The 13,974-nt window shown below is 48.4% G+C and overlaps 1 protein-coding gene across 2 annotated transcripts in view; it reads left to right on the top strand.

The window, feature by feature from the left end:
• KIF3A (kinesin family member 3A) overlaps window positions 1-13,974 on the top strand; it is a 237,622-nt gene that overhangs the window by 193,173 nt on the left and 30,475 nt on the right. For both annotated transcript variants that reach the window (XM_082254247.1, XM_082254248.1), the window contains one exon: window positions 8,481-8,606. In XM_082254247.1, coding sequence (XP_082110373.1) covers window positions 8,481-8,606 — 126 coding nt within the window. The remainder of the gene's footprint in view (window positions 1-8,480; window positions 8,607-13,974) is intronic.

The raw sequence follows: 13,974 nt of genomic DNA on the forward strand, positions 1-13,974 counted from the left end.
TCGGGCCCAAAGAGCCCGGAAAGCTGCAAAGGAAATGAAGCCTGCCGCAACCCACCTTGTGGAAAAGGAGGAGGGAAGGCCGGTCCAGGTCACTACAGCCAAACCCAGATTGGAACCGGGTAAGTGCTGTTTTACTGTTTATGGGAACTAGTACCAGTATTAGTTAGAATCATTGGCAGTTCCTATGCCCCCAGCAGGACCTGTAGCCAGTCTTTCCTTGGGGTTTTTTTTTTGTATATCCTCTTCTTTTGCAGAGTCCCCAAGTAGAACCCAGGAGGCCTCTAATATAGCACCACCTTTACCTGCAGGCACTAGTTCCTCTAAAAATAAAATTGGTAATTGCGGTGATAAACTACCTAGTTCTCACACTAAGCCTTTTTGTTACAAATGTATTAACAAACTGGCTGGTAAAGAGGCCTCAGGGTTAATGGAAGATTTTCTTAAATCTATGCAAGAAGAAATGTTAGCCACAATACAGTCCTTTCGCTCCTCTGTTGCTTCCCCCCAGGTTATAGAACCAGGTGAGCTAGCTCCTAAGGAGGGCCTGTCTTCTCAAGAGAGAATAATTTCCAAGGCAGGCCCATCTGCCTTTCTGCCGGCATCACAGTGTCTTCGCCCCCCCGCTCAAGCAAGGGAAGAGGAAGGTTTAGAAAATGCAGAAAGTCAGGCAAATTCTCAGCCTAGCTCTGGGGACGAGGGCGAGGTGGACCCAGATAGTGAGGTAGAAAAGGCCAAGCGGAATAGGAATTTATTCAGTTTGGAATACCTACAGGGACTCCTTCAAGCCGTCTATGCTTCAGAGGAGATCCCAGAACCCCCTAAAGAGACTTCGGCACAGGATAAAATGTACAAAGGGTTAGGAAAAAACCTGTCTAGAGTTTTACCGGTTCACCAATCCTTGAAGGATTTAATCCTTCAACAATGGCAGTCGCCTGAAAGAAGTCTAGCTAAACCAAAGTCATGGAAACGGAGATTCCCCTTTAAAGAGGAAGAAATGGAAAGGTTATGGACCGTAGGCAGAATCTTTGCGGAAAGCCTGGGATGCCAACTCATCCACTATGGCTCCAGCTCTAGCGGCAACTTGCGTCGCTAGGAACGCAAATGTTTAGATGGAAAGGCTTACAAGACACCTTTCACAGGTTAAATACCAGGACCTGCAAGACTCCCTTTAGGGAAAGCGGTCGCCTATTTGGCTGATGCAGCAGTGGAGTCAGTGATAGCCTCAGCCAAGGCTGAGGCTCTCATTAATTCAGCCAGGAGAGCCATCTGGCTTAAAGAGTAGGAAGGCGACGTTACGTCAAAAGCTAAGCTCTGTGGACTTCCTTTCGAGTGGTCCTTGCTGTTTGGCTCGGGCCTGGATGAAGTTTTGTCCAGGTCCTCTGAGAAGGGCAAGAAATTCCCGACTATGCCCAAAAGGAGAAGGTTAGAAACATTTTTGTGGCCCCCCGAAGCAAGATCAGTAGAAAGCCAGGAAAGAGCCCAACAAGATATGGGGCTTCGGAAGAGGTAGGCAAAAGAAAAATTTGCTCTTCCCCTCTTCAGTCTCTGGTGCCAGAGATAGTAAGTGACGGCAGGATCAAAGGGGGGGGGGGGCAGTTTCCAATGGGAGGAAATTTCAGTCAGCCCATACATTCACTACCTCATTCAGGAAGGCTACTGCCTGCAATTTCCGTCCATACCCCCACTATCAATAGACCCTAACTCATCCTCCTATGGATTTTCAAAAAAGGAGAGCCCTGTTACAAGGGATTCAGGAATTGGCAGAACAACTAGTAATAGTTCCTGTGCCAAAGGACCAGCTTTTCCAAGGCTTTTACTCCCACGTGTTCGTGGGGCCCAAGCCCTCGGGAAAATACCATCTCATCATAAACCTAAAAAACTTGAACAGATTTCTTGAATAAAATAAGTTTTTGATGGAAACCATTTATACGGTCTTAAAAACCTACTGAAAAATGTGTTTATGACAACCCTGGATCTCAGAGATGCTTACCTGCATGTTCCAATTCATCCGGAACACCAGGCCTTTCTGAGATTTGCAGTGGTCACAGAGGAAGGGACAGCACATTGGCAGTTCAGGGCACTCCCCTTTGTTCTGGCAACCAGTCCGAGAATTTTTACCAAAATCCTGGCAGACGCAGTGGCATATCTTCATCTCCAGGGAATAGCCTTAATTCCTTATCTGGATGATCTGTTTATCTTTGGTCCATCTGCGGACCAAGTGAACTCAGACACCCAGAGGGTGCTAACAGTCCTGCAGAAACTAGGCTGATTAATCAACATGGAAAAATCCTCCCTGGAGCCGGCCCAGGTTCAGACCTACTTAGGGTACCGGATAGAGTCACGTGTACAGAGTCTTTTTCTCCCGGGGGAAAAGGTGGAAAAGATAGTCTCTTTGATGAGAGTCTTAAAGAATGCCCCCTCGTGCTCCAGGAGAGATATCCTGAGAGTTTTGGGGCTCATAACAGCCAGCATCCCAGCAGTAGTCTGGGCGCAGTTTCACTCAAGAGACCTTCAATTCTTCCACCTTTCCTCCTGGAACAGGAAGGTTGAGTCCCTGGACGAAATAGTTGTCCTCACCCCTCAAGTAAAAGTGTCCCTAGAGTGGTGGTTAAATCCAAGTAATCTGGAAAAAGGCAGACCATGGGGTCAGTGGAACCCTCTGAAGGTTACCACGGACGCAAGCACTTGGGGGTGGGGGGCTCACCTAGAAAAGGAGCCCAAGCTCAGGGCATCTGGAATAAGGAAGTAGCCCGGGCCTCCTCCAACTTCAGAGAGATGAGAGAGGTGGACGAAGCCCTGAAAGCCTTCGAAAAGTTCCGTTCTGGGCAAGGAGATTCAGGTTTTCTCAGACAATGCTACAACAGTAGCTTACCTAAACCACCAAGGAGGTACCAGGTCAAGACCCCTCTTGGTGCTAGCCCAGGAAATCATAGACTCGGCCGAAGAGAGAGTTATCTCCCTGATGGCCATCCATATAAAGGGGGCAAACAAAGGGGAAGCAGACTTTCTCAGTCGTCATCCCATAAGACAAGGGGAATGGGAGTTAAATTCCAAAGTATTTCAGACGCTAGTCCAAAAAATTTGGTTGCCCAGAAGTAGACCTATTCACCAGTCTACAGAACAGGGAGGTAAAAAGGTTCTTTTCCCTAGCACAGGAAAAAGGGATGTTGGGCTTAGATGCTCTGGCCCAAACATGCCAGTACAAGTTAGCGTATGCCTTTCCCCCTCTAACTCTGATTCCTCGAGTTTTACAGAAGCTCAGTCGTTCCCCGGGCCTCCACCTCCTCCTCATTGCCCCTTGGTGGCCAAGGAGGGCTTGGTTTGCAACACTAAAAGATTTAGGGGTAGCTCCTCCTTGGAAGCTTCCGAACCTCCTAGACCTACTGTCACAGGGACCAGTTTGGCATCTGAAACCGGAGTTCCTCCAACTGACGGCCTGGTTAGTGAGCGCCAGATACTTAAATTAAAGACTGTTCAGACAGAGTGATAGATGCACCCTTACTGAGCAGGAAGCCCGTAATGAGAAAATATACCTTACATTTTGGAAAAACTTTTTGTACTTGGTGTAGGCAGAAGCAAGCTTCCTCCGCCTCTGTCCCCATAATCTTGGAATTTTTACAAGATGGGGTAGAAAAGGGTGTGGCCGTTAACACCCTTCGGGTACAAATAGCAGCTCTCTCCATTTTTTTTAGACGCAAGACTTGCGAAAGAGCGTTTAGTTAAGAGATTTTTGTTAGCCAGGGATAGAGCTACCCCTGTCATCCGAAACAGGTTCCCTCCTTGGGACTTGACTAGGGTTCTAGAGGTGTTATCTGGTAACCCTTTTTGAACCTATAGAAGAGGTTCCCATTAAGTTTTTGTCCCTAAAACTTGCCTTCCTGTTAGCGGTCGCTACAGCCAGGAGAGTAGGGGATTTACAAGGTCTTTCTATTAAAGAACCATTTATGTTGATCTTCGCAGATAGGATTATTCTCAGGCCAGATCCCTTATAGCTGTCCAAGGTAGCATCATCCTTTCACAGGAAGCAGGAAATAATTTTACAATCCTTTTGTGGTAACCCGAAGAATGACAAAGAAATGAAACTGATGTAAATAAGTGAGGAGGCACCTCCTCACATCTAGAGGACCAGGGAGTTTAGGAGATCTAATCCTCTTCTGATCCTCTACTCTGGACCAAGAAAAGGACTGCAGGCTTCAAATCCTTTAGTCTCTAGGGGGATTAGACAAGCCATTACCATGTCTTATGAGGTTTCAGGTGTTCCTGCGCCAGCAAAGCTGAAAGCACACTCAACAAGAGCCCTGGCAACATCCTGGGCCGAAAAAGCTGGCGCTTCCTGGGAACAGATCCGCAATGCCGCCACCTGGTCCAGCCATGACACGTTTCTGAAGCACTACCGAGTGGAGGTGCTGTCTCAGCAAGACTAGCCTTTAGCCGAAAGGTACTACAGGCAGTGGTCCCACCCTAAGGTAGGCCTATGGTTACTCTTTTATCCTCTCATATGTTTGCCGTCTTGGAAGTGAGAAGAGAAAACCGGCCGTTATACTTGCCGGTAACGGTGTTTCTATGACCCTTCCAGGACGGCAGGCCTACTTCCCGCCCTGTTAAAAGGGTGTGGTAAGAATGTATAATATAGGTGGTAAGTACCTAAGCGATTGTACATTCCTTGTGAATTGGTTGTGGAACTTTTTTACAACTGAGGGACAAGGGGAAGGGTGGGGCCCTTTAACAAGCTGTGAACTGATTGGGTTTCCTGTAGGGAGGAGCCTATCGTCTCTCATTTGTTTACCGTCCTGGAAGGTTCGTAGAAACACCATTACTGGTAAGTCTAACTGCCGGTTTCCCTCAGGGTGGACTGACAAGGGCTCGAAGCTTTTCAGGGCCTCCTCTGGAGGATCCAAATGAACCTGGTCTGGCAAGCCGAGAGCGGGCCTCTCCAGACCCGCAGACAAGGCTCCTTCAGCATAAAGGTGCGCCCTCATCCGTATTGGGGGTGGGGGGACATCTTTGTTGGTGTCCGGACCCGTGTACTTCCCTGGCATAAGACAAGTGGGTCCACAAAGTTATTCTGTCTGGCTACAAGATCGATTTTCACTCTTGTCCCCTGGCAAGGTTCTTTCCTTCAACCTTGCGCCTGTCCCTGGACCATTTACAGGATCTGTTTGGGGCAGTACAATACCTGTTGCTTCAAGAGGTGATTGTCCCAGTTCCGACTTCAGAAAGTTTTCTGGGTTTTTACTCAAACCTGTTTACAGGTCCCTGGAAGGAAGACAAAGTGCGTCCAATCCTGAACCTCAAAATGCTGAACTGCTTTGTGTGGATGCAGAAGTTCAGGATGGAGTCTGTTTGCATGGTGGTGACATCCCTGCATTAGGGGGATTTTCTTGCCTCTATCGACGTCAAGGATGCTTACCTTCACATTCCAATGTGTCGGTCACCAGCGCTTTCTTCACTTTGCCGTGGGAGAGGAGCATTATCAGTTTGTGGCCTTAACCTTTGGTTTTGCCTCTGCTCCTCGGGTCTTCACAAAAGTCTTCGCCCCGGTTCTAGCATTGTTACGCCAATGGGGGATCGAGGTACTGGGCTACTTGGACGACCTCCTTCTGCGACTGAAGTCCCCTACTGCTCTGTTGGAAAACCTGGAAATCACCATACGAACTCTGAAGAGTTGGCTGCATTCTAAATTTTCAGAAGTCTGCTCTGGTTCTGTCCAATAAACTGGACTACCAGGGTCTGACTCTGGACTCGGCGTTAGCCAGAGTTCTCCTTCCTCTGGACAAATTCCAGAAATTGCAGGCTGTTTTTGTCCCCTTCTGTCAAGCAGATGGTCATCCCTCCGGACTTGCATGTGGGTGCTGGGCCTGATGGTGTCTACCTTTTGAGGCAGTTCTGTTTGCACAGTTTCATACGAGGTCCGTGCAAACAGAGATTCTGACCAAATGGGACAGGACTCTGCAGTCTCTTTGTTCAGGGGATATGGACACTGGAAGAGTCCAGACTACCGATCAATGTCTTGGAACTCCAAGCGATCAGGGATGTCCAGTGCGCCTTCAATCGGACAATGCCACGGCTGTGGCTTATGTCAATTACCAAGGGGGCACAAAAAGTGTCCTGGCTGCCCTGGAGGTAGCCAGCATTCTAAGGTGGACAGAACAGTTATTTTCAGCCCTCTCCGCCATACACATTACCGGGGTGGAGAACTGGCAGGCGGATTACCTCAGTCGGCAGGCGTTGAACCAAGGGGAGTGGTCCCTTCATCCAGAGGGGTTTCATTGGTTGTGTCTCCGGTGGGGCATCCCCGAGGTGGATCTGTTGGCGTCTCGGCTCAACAGAAAGGTGCAGAGGTTTGTGGCTCAGTCACGGGATCCTCTGGCGGAAGCCCCAGTCGCACTGGTGGCCCCATGGGTTCAGCATCGTCTAATTTAAACCTTCCCTCCTCTCAAGGTTCTGCCAAGACTTCTACTCAGGATCGAGGCAGAATGGATTTTCGGTCATCTTAGTGGCTCCGGACTAGACTCGCCGGGCTTGGTACGCCAATCTGGTGCGACTGGTCGCCGACATTCCTTGGAAGCTTCCTCTCAGGGAGGATCTGCTGTCCCAAGGACCAATCTATCATCCTGCTTTACAGTCGCTGGCTTTGACGGCTTGGCAGTTGAACGCCAGGAGCTGATGTATAGAGGTTTTTCTGAGTCCGGGATTGCAACGCTGTTAAAAGCTAGGAAATTTACTTCTAGGAAGATCTATCATCGTACGTGGAAGACGTACATTGCGTGTTGTGAGTGTCTTGAGATTCACCCTCACTCTTTTTCGGTGGCTCGGCTCTTGACCTTCCGTCAATGGGGGATTGAACAGAAATTGGCCTTGAGTACCATCAAGGGCCAGGTGTCGGATTTGGCGGTCTTCTTCCAACGACTCTTGGCCACACACTCCCTGGTGCGTACCATTCTTCAAGATGTGCAACATTTGTTTCTCCAGTGCGGTCTCCATTGCTGCCTTGGGACCTCAATTTGGTGCTTTCGGTCCTCCAGAAGCCTCCCTTTGAGAATATTTGGGAGATTCCCTTGCTTATGCTGCCTCAGAAGGTGGCTTTTTTGTTGGCTATCACCGGTGCGCGCAGGGTGTCGGAACTGGCGGCGTTTACCTGTCCACCTTATTTGGTGATTCACAGAGATAAGGTGGTTCTTTGCCCCCTGTCCAATCGTTCCTCTCAAAGGTTGTCTCTGATTTTAATTTGAATGAAGACATTGTATTGCCTTCCCTGTGTCCCAGGCCGAAACACCTGAAGGAAATTGCCTGCATGCCTTGGATGTGGTCCGGGCAATTAGGGTGTACCTGGCAGCTACGGAGTCTTTTAGGAAGTCAGACTTCCTATTTGTGCTCATGGATGGGCCTCAGAAAGGGTTGTCCGCTTCCTCTGCAGCCATTTACAGATGGATCAGATGGTTATTCAGGCCTATTCCATCAGGGGTCAGGTTCCTCCTTTCCCTGTCAAGGTGCACTCTACTCCTGGGCCTTCTGTCATCAGGCATCAGTGACGCAGGTTTGCAAGGCGGTCACCTGGTCGTCAGTGCACACTTTCACACAGTTCTATAAAGTGGATGTGTTTGCATCTGCAGATGCTGCTTTTGGCTGCAAGGTTTTTCAGACTTGATCCTCTTTTGAGGGTGTATTGTTTTTATCAGGTAGTCTCCAGTTGTTTTGGTTGAGCTCCCATTGCCTGGTTGGCTACTGTTTGGCCTTGGGAATTTTTTTGCTCTTCCCACCCCTCATGTTTAACACTGCTTTGGGACATCCTAATGGCTTTGAAGATCAGGAGCTGTCTGTCAATGAATGAAAGAGAAAATGGGATTTTTGACTTACCATAAAATCAATTTCTCTGATGTTCATTGACTGACATAGCATCCACCCCTCTTCTGACACTGCTTGTAACAAAACGGAGTACCTATAGCAGAGAGAGGGAGTATATACCCCCTTGGACTGCCCATAGGCATATGCAGATTATTTTTCTGCCCTCGGGTCCTCCTCCTGTATTGGGCAGTAAAACCCAATTGTTATGAAGATCAGGATCTGTGTCCATCAATGAATATCGGAGAAATGGAATCGGGAAGTGCAGTGTTGGCTTCCTGGACACATGGGGACTCGAACACACCCGAGCCCATCCCTGTCTTTTTCAAACATTCACTAGTTATACAGTTAAATGATGCTTAAAAAAGATTTTCATTGTACCAAAAATACAGCATGTAGGCCTTTTAAAAACAGAACTGACCTGCAACTGACTGGTGTGAAAAGCTCTAGGATTTAATGGTCATGCATTTTTCTTCTGCTTTTGGTAAGGCAAGAAAAGAAGAAAAACTGACCAGTATGAAAGGGCCTAAAGTTAGCCTTAACCTTTTGCTTCTGCTAGTTTCAGGTCATGCCCTTGTGTTCTTAAAGTATATTGTGTTATGTTACATTAATTACTTTATTGTTTGCCACAATGTTAGATGGCCGATCTGCAGCAAGAGCACCAAAGAGAAATAGAGGGGCTATTGGAGAACATCAGGCAGCTAAGTCGGGAGCTTCGCCTTCAGATGATCATTATTGATAATTTTATTCCCCAAGACTATCAGGTAACACAGTCCTACCATATATCATCTCTTCAGTTCTGATGTTATAGGTTTGCTTTAGCAAGGAAGATTTCCATGCTTTGATGTAATGATGGGGCTTGAGCCTTCAAATGATCCAGAGAGCTGTATCAACAGTAGTATAACTATTCATTAAAAAAACAAGAAAAAAAAATCTGTGCTCAGTGGAGAGGTAAGGCAGCGTGTAAAGGAATTGATCTATGCCAATCCCGATAAGTATGTAAATAAATTGCAGCGCTGCAGTTTATTTAATAAACTATCAATAGGGCTACTTCTGTTGGTAAGGACTGCAACGATTACTCAAAAAAGGGGTAGGCTGGTCCTCTCGGTTTAAGGTTTACCCTGGGACTGCAAATATACAAGGTAGTCAAATCTATACATGGTCCCTAGGGCAGTGATCAGTGGCGACTGGTGATCAAAATTTTTGGGGGGACGCAAACAGAAAAATGTAATAGGCATTGCTTTGCGGCAAAAAACGCTGTAAAAAATTGCGTGACTTTGAGGTCACAAAAGTGTGAAAGGGGCCTTCAGTAATTAAGGTATAGCGTGCCCCCTTTCAATGCAGAGAGACCAGCGTGCCCCCTTTCAATGCAGAGATGCCAGTGTGCCCCCTTTCAATGCAGAGATGCCAGTGTGCCCCCTTTCAATGCAGAGATGCCAGTGTGCCCCCTTTCAATGCAGAGATGCCAGCATGCCCCCTTTCAATGCAGAGATGCCAGCGTGCCCCCTTTCAATGCAGAGAGACCAGCGTGCCCCCTTTCAATGCAGAGAGACCAGCGAGCCCCCTTTCAATGCAGAGATGCCAGCGAGCCCCCTTTCAATGCAGAGATGCCAGCGTGCCCCCTTTCAATGCAGAGATGCCAGTGTGCCCCCTTTCAATGCAGAGATGCCAGTGTGCCCCCTTTCAATGCAGAGATGCCAGTGTGCCCCCTTTCAATGCAGAGATGCCAGCGTGCCCCTTTTCAATGCAGAGATGCCAGCATGCCCCCTTTCAATGCAGAGATGCCAGCGTGCCCCCTTTCAATGCAGAGATGCCATCGTGCCCCCTTTCAGTGCAGCCCACCACTCGGAAAGGAGCATGCCCTTCCAGCTAACACAGCAGTGAGAGTGAGCCATCATGTAGCAGAGCCAGACCGCTGTTCTCTATGTATAAGTAGCAACCATCTGTGCTGCAATCCAACACACTCCCTGTGAATTAGAGCCAGAGCCCACTACTCGGCAACGAGCAAGAGCTTTGCTGAGTTGCAGGAGCTGAGTTATACAGCACAGATTTCCAGCTGGTTATCACTGTGAAATGACCAAGGCAATAAGAAAAAAAACAGTGTTGTCTCATAACAACTTGGAGGCAAAGAAATACGTGCTACCCTGTGCTTACACATTTTATAGCTATCCAAGAAAAAACCTTTTGCATGTTATAACTCTGATTGTGCAGACACAAATTACCAGTGCTCATTAAATGGTTAAATAGTAAGCCTCAGGGAAGCAAAAAAACCTTTTCGCAAATTGTTTTTGTTTTCTTTTTCTTGTTTTGCGCTCTCAGACAACTTCAAAGTGAGATCATGAAAATGTATAGTTCACTTTCAGTCATATGCAAATGCAGATGGCTACTCGCAGACAGAATGCTAATAGGGCGATTGATGGATAGAGAAGCGGTAAGAATTTTTACACATATAGGGACGCGCTGTCAGCAAAAGTCACAGAGAAATGACAATGTAATTATAGATATCAGCTACACTAAATTTCACACCTCTCATTGGCAGCATGTAGCAGCGGCGGCTTCTCTCAGTCCCCCGGCGCGTCTCCTCGAGTCCTCCCGCTCCCGCTTCCTCCTCGGCCAATGGCATGGGGTTTGCCTTGCGGCCAATCAGGGATCAGGTATTAGACCCGCTCCCTGATTGGCCAGGATGAGGATCCGTGTGACAATAGCGAATTTTCGTTCGCTATTGTCACACAATGGGTGGGTCGGGGCGCACTGCTCTGCGCCCCGGTACCACCCTTTGCATCACCCTATTAGAGCCTCTGGCTCTAATCAGGTGATGCAAAAAAAAAAATCCTCATTGAACTCCATGCGTCCGGCGCCCTGCATGCAGATTAGGGGGCCGGACGCATGGATAGGGGGGGGGCGGCGCCCCTGCGCCCCCAACGCACCGGCCGCCATGGGCAGTGATATATGTAGATGATTAGTAAAAAAGGGTGCACATAGATTCTGTGTAGATTTAGAAATAAAATTGTTGTGAAATTTAAATATAAATGTGATAAAATATTTAAAAAAATGTAGAAACTTTACAGGGTTCACTGCACAACATATTGTAAAAAAAAACAAGTCACACAGAAATGCGGTGGAAACATTTATATTGTATTAAATGTAATTTCTCTAGCGCTCATCGACAGACGTAGTCCTCGGTGATACACCACCTTCGGGTTATGTTACCTCCGCAGGAGCAGGACTAGTCAGGAAATTAAAAAGCTCTGGCCACACCCTAGGGGCAGTCCCAGAGGGTATATCCTCTCTCTCTCTGCCTCAGCAAATCAGTTATTTTCTGTCTAGTTAGGAGTAAGGACCTAGACACCTTGCTGGGATCTTAGGTCCTGGCAAGAATTTTTTCTTAAAGGATTTTTTTAGACAGCTTTTTTCTCCAGTGTTCCTGTGAGATCTTCAAGCAAGAAAGCTGAACTGGGCGACGGGCTGGATGTTGAGATCCGGTGGTCACCCCAGTTCAGCCTACGAGCGCGTGCAGGCCATAGCTCCGCGCTGGGTCGGCCGCGACAAAGTCCCATTAAAGGACTGTCCACGCGAGTTAAACGTCTCGCCGAAACGCCAAAGACCATGAGTCACGGCGTCCGTATCGGTCGACAGCCCTCCCGCCCCGGTGGAGAGGGGTACTGTCAGGAGTTGGTGCCCGCCTGGTTCCGGTATGGTGAGTAGTATGTTCCCCCTTTTTCCCTGACGGGTTTTGTGGTGAACGCGGGCCCCTCTCTGTATGGTAAGAAAGAGTCCTTTCTATCCTATAACATGTCACAAATCCTCCTACTTTGAGTGTGATTTATGTGTGCAAAAGCCAGGAGGCTTGGCTTGGGAGCTAACAATCTATTGTATACATGTTTTAAAGATGTAATCTGTGGCATTCTGGGAATCTTATGGGTTAAGTATAAGCTACCTACCAGTCAGAAGCCACGGACATGTAGACTGCCTTCCAAATCAGATCTCCAGCTATTAGCAGGCCTCCCGAACGGCCACGCGGTCCGCCAGGGCCGGTACCGCCAACCACGCCATATCCCCATGCAGAGAGAGTGTTGTGTGCCCTGCAGCACACCGCTATTCAGTTTAGGCCGCCGCCATTTTTTTTGCTGGATCGCACGAACCGCCATTTTGGCGTAGCCTCGTGTCTCCAGCATGGGGGCGGCCATGTTTGAGGTGATCCTACACCTCGTGGAGCTTGGGGGAGGCGCCGGAAGGCGTGCAGAGGGGCGGAGCCGCCTCCTTTCTTCCTGGGCAGCCAGCCAAAAGACTTCCTGTTTGTCAAGACAGCGCTGTAAGCTGTTGCAGTTTAACTCTGAGCATCAAGTGGTGAGCCTGGGGGTCTATCTCTCTCTCTCTCGATCGATAGGGATCCCTAAGCAGGTAACACTAAGGGGCTTTTTTGTGGCGCTGGGGGTCAGAAAAAAAAAAAAAAAAAAAGTTTTTTTCTTTACTTTTGAATTATATTATCCAGGAAGTAACTGGAGTTATTATGGACCCTGCCACACATATTCCCCCACCTGTTTCCCTCGAGGGGGCCTCGGGACCCGCCGGTGCACAGAGTATAGAGTCATTTACAGCAATTTTGGAGTCTATGGTGGCTCGGGTGGAGGCGGCCTGTCAGGGACGGGGGTCAAGGAAGCGACCCCCGCCTACCCCTATACCATCTGACACCTCTGACTCAGATTCAGAGATGGTCACGGCAGTTGCAGGTTCCTCTGCAAGGGCTGTTATCCCAGGTAAAGCCCCTCAGACAGTGAGGAGGACGCTTCTTCTCTTGCTATAATTCAGGAAGAAGCATTGGTGGACGCACTAGTTGTGGCAGTGCAAGAAACCTTAAAACTTGAGGCTTTACCGGCAGAGGCAACTGAAACAGAGAGGCCTTTTGGGACTAATAAGCCCATCAAGACGGCGAAGGCTTTTCCTGTACCTAAATGTTTTGGTAATCAGATTAAAGGAGAATGGGAGCATTCTAAACGTACCTTTACTATTTCCAAGCGTATTGCTAGACGCTATCCGTTTGAGGAATCCATCATTAAGAAATGGACGGTACCACCAGTCGTGGATCCGCCTATTTCCAGGCTGAATAAAGCCACGGTTATTCCAGTGGAGGACACTTCGTCCTTTAAGGATCCGGTGGATCGAAAGATAGAAGCAGAGTCCCGCACTATCTTTTCTCTGATAGGGTCAGCATTTAGACCAGTAATCGTTATTGGTCTAGTTTCCCAGACACTTACGGAATGGGCGAAAATGGTACGCCAAGATCTTAGGGGAAAAGATATTCCCCAGGAGACATCTGATTTGATGGAACAGATCATACAAGGGCTACGGTTTATCTGTGACGCAGCCTTGGACACTACTCCCCTATTAGGGCATGCATCTAAGTTAGCAGTGATCCTCAGACGTGTGCTGTGGTTAAAATGCTGGTCAGCTGACCTAGGTTCCAAAAAGACCTTGACCAATCTCCCCTTTCAGGGGAATCGTCTATTTGGAGCCAACCTAGATGAAATCATTAAGGATGCCACTGGGGGCAAGAGCACTTTTTTGCCACAGGCTGCAAAAGCTAAGGGACCTCGCAACAAGCGAGGACCTTTCTTTACCGCCCATAAAGGGCGCCCGGCTGGTACTAGCGGGAAAGGCAAGACTCCTCCAGGAGGGTTCAAGAAGGGGACCAACCCAGCCAAACCCGAAGCAAAGCACAGCCTGAAGGTGCGCCCCCACCCGGTTTCAGGGTGGGGGGACGTTTTCACCGGTATTCAGGACATTAGATCGAGCATCAACCACTACTACCGGTGCGATTCTTCCCTTCCAACATTTAAGTACCACAGGAAGCGGTAGTTACCGTTCCCTGAAAAGATCTTTTCCTTTACCTTTTCTTAAGATTAGTCCCGATACCTCACAGGAATCGGATCTGGTTGACCAGATAGGCCAAGTAGCCTCTAGTCGGGTGACTTCGGTCCCTGAGGTTCAACCAGAAAAGATCACCTTTCCTGATAACTATCAGGTATCTGATAAATGTGTGGGAACAGAAAACGACCAGACTTTCTCGGATGGTCGGGGCCAGATAGCTCTAGGGACGCCTGGTTCAGATCCAATCAGCGCCAGTGGTCCTAG

The sequence above is a fragment of the Pelophylax lessonae genome (genome assembly GCF_965119305.1).
Source record: "Pelophylax lessonae genome assembly, chromosome: 4".
NCBI classification, from domain to species: Eukaryota; Metazoa; Chordata; class Amphibia; order Anura; family Ranidae; genus Pelophylax; species Pelophylax lessonae.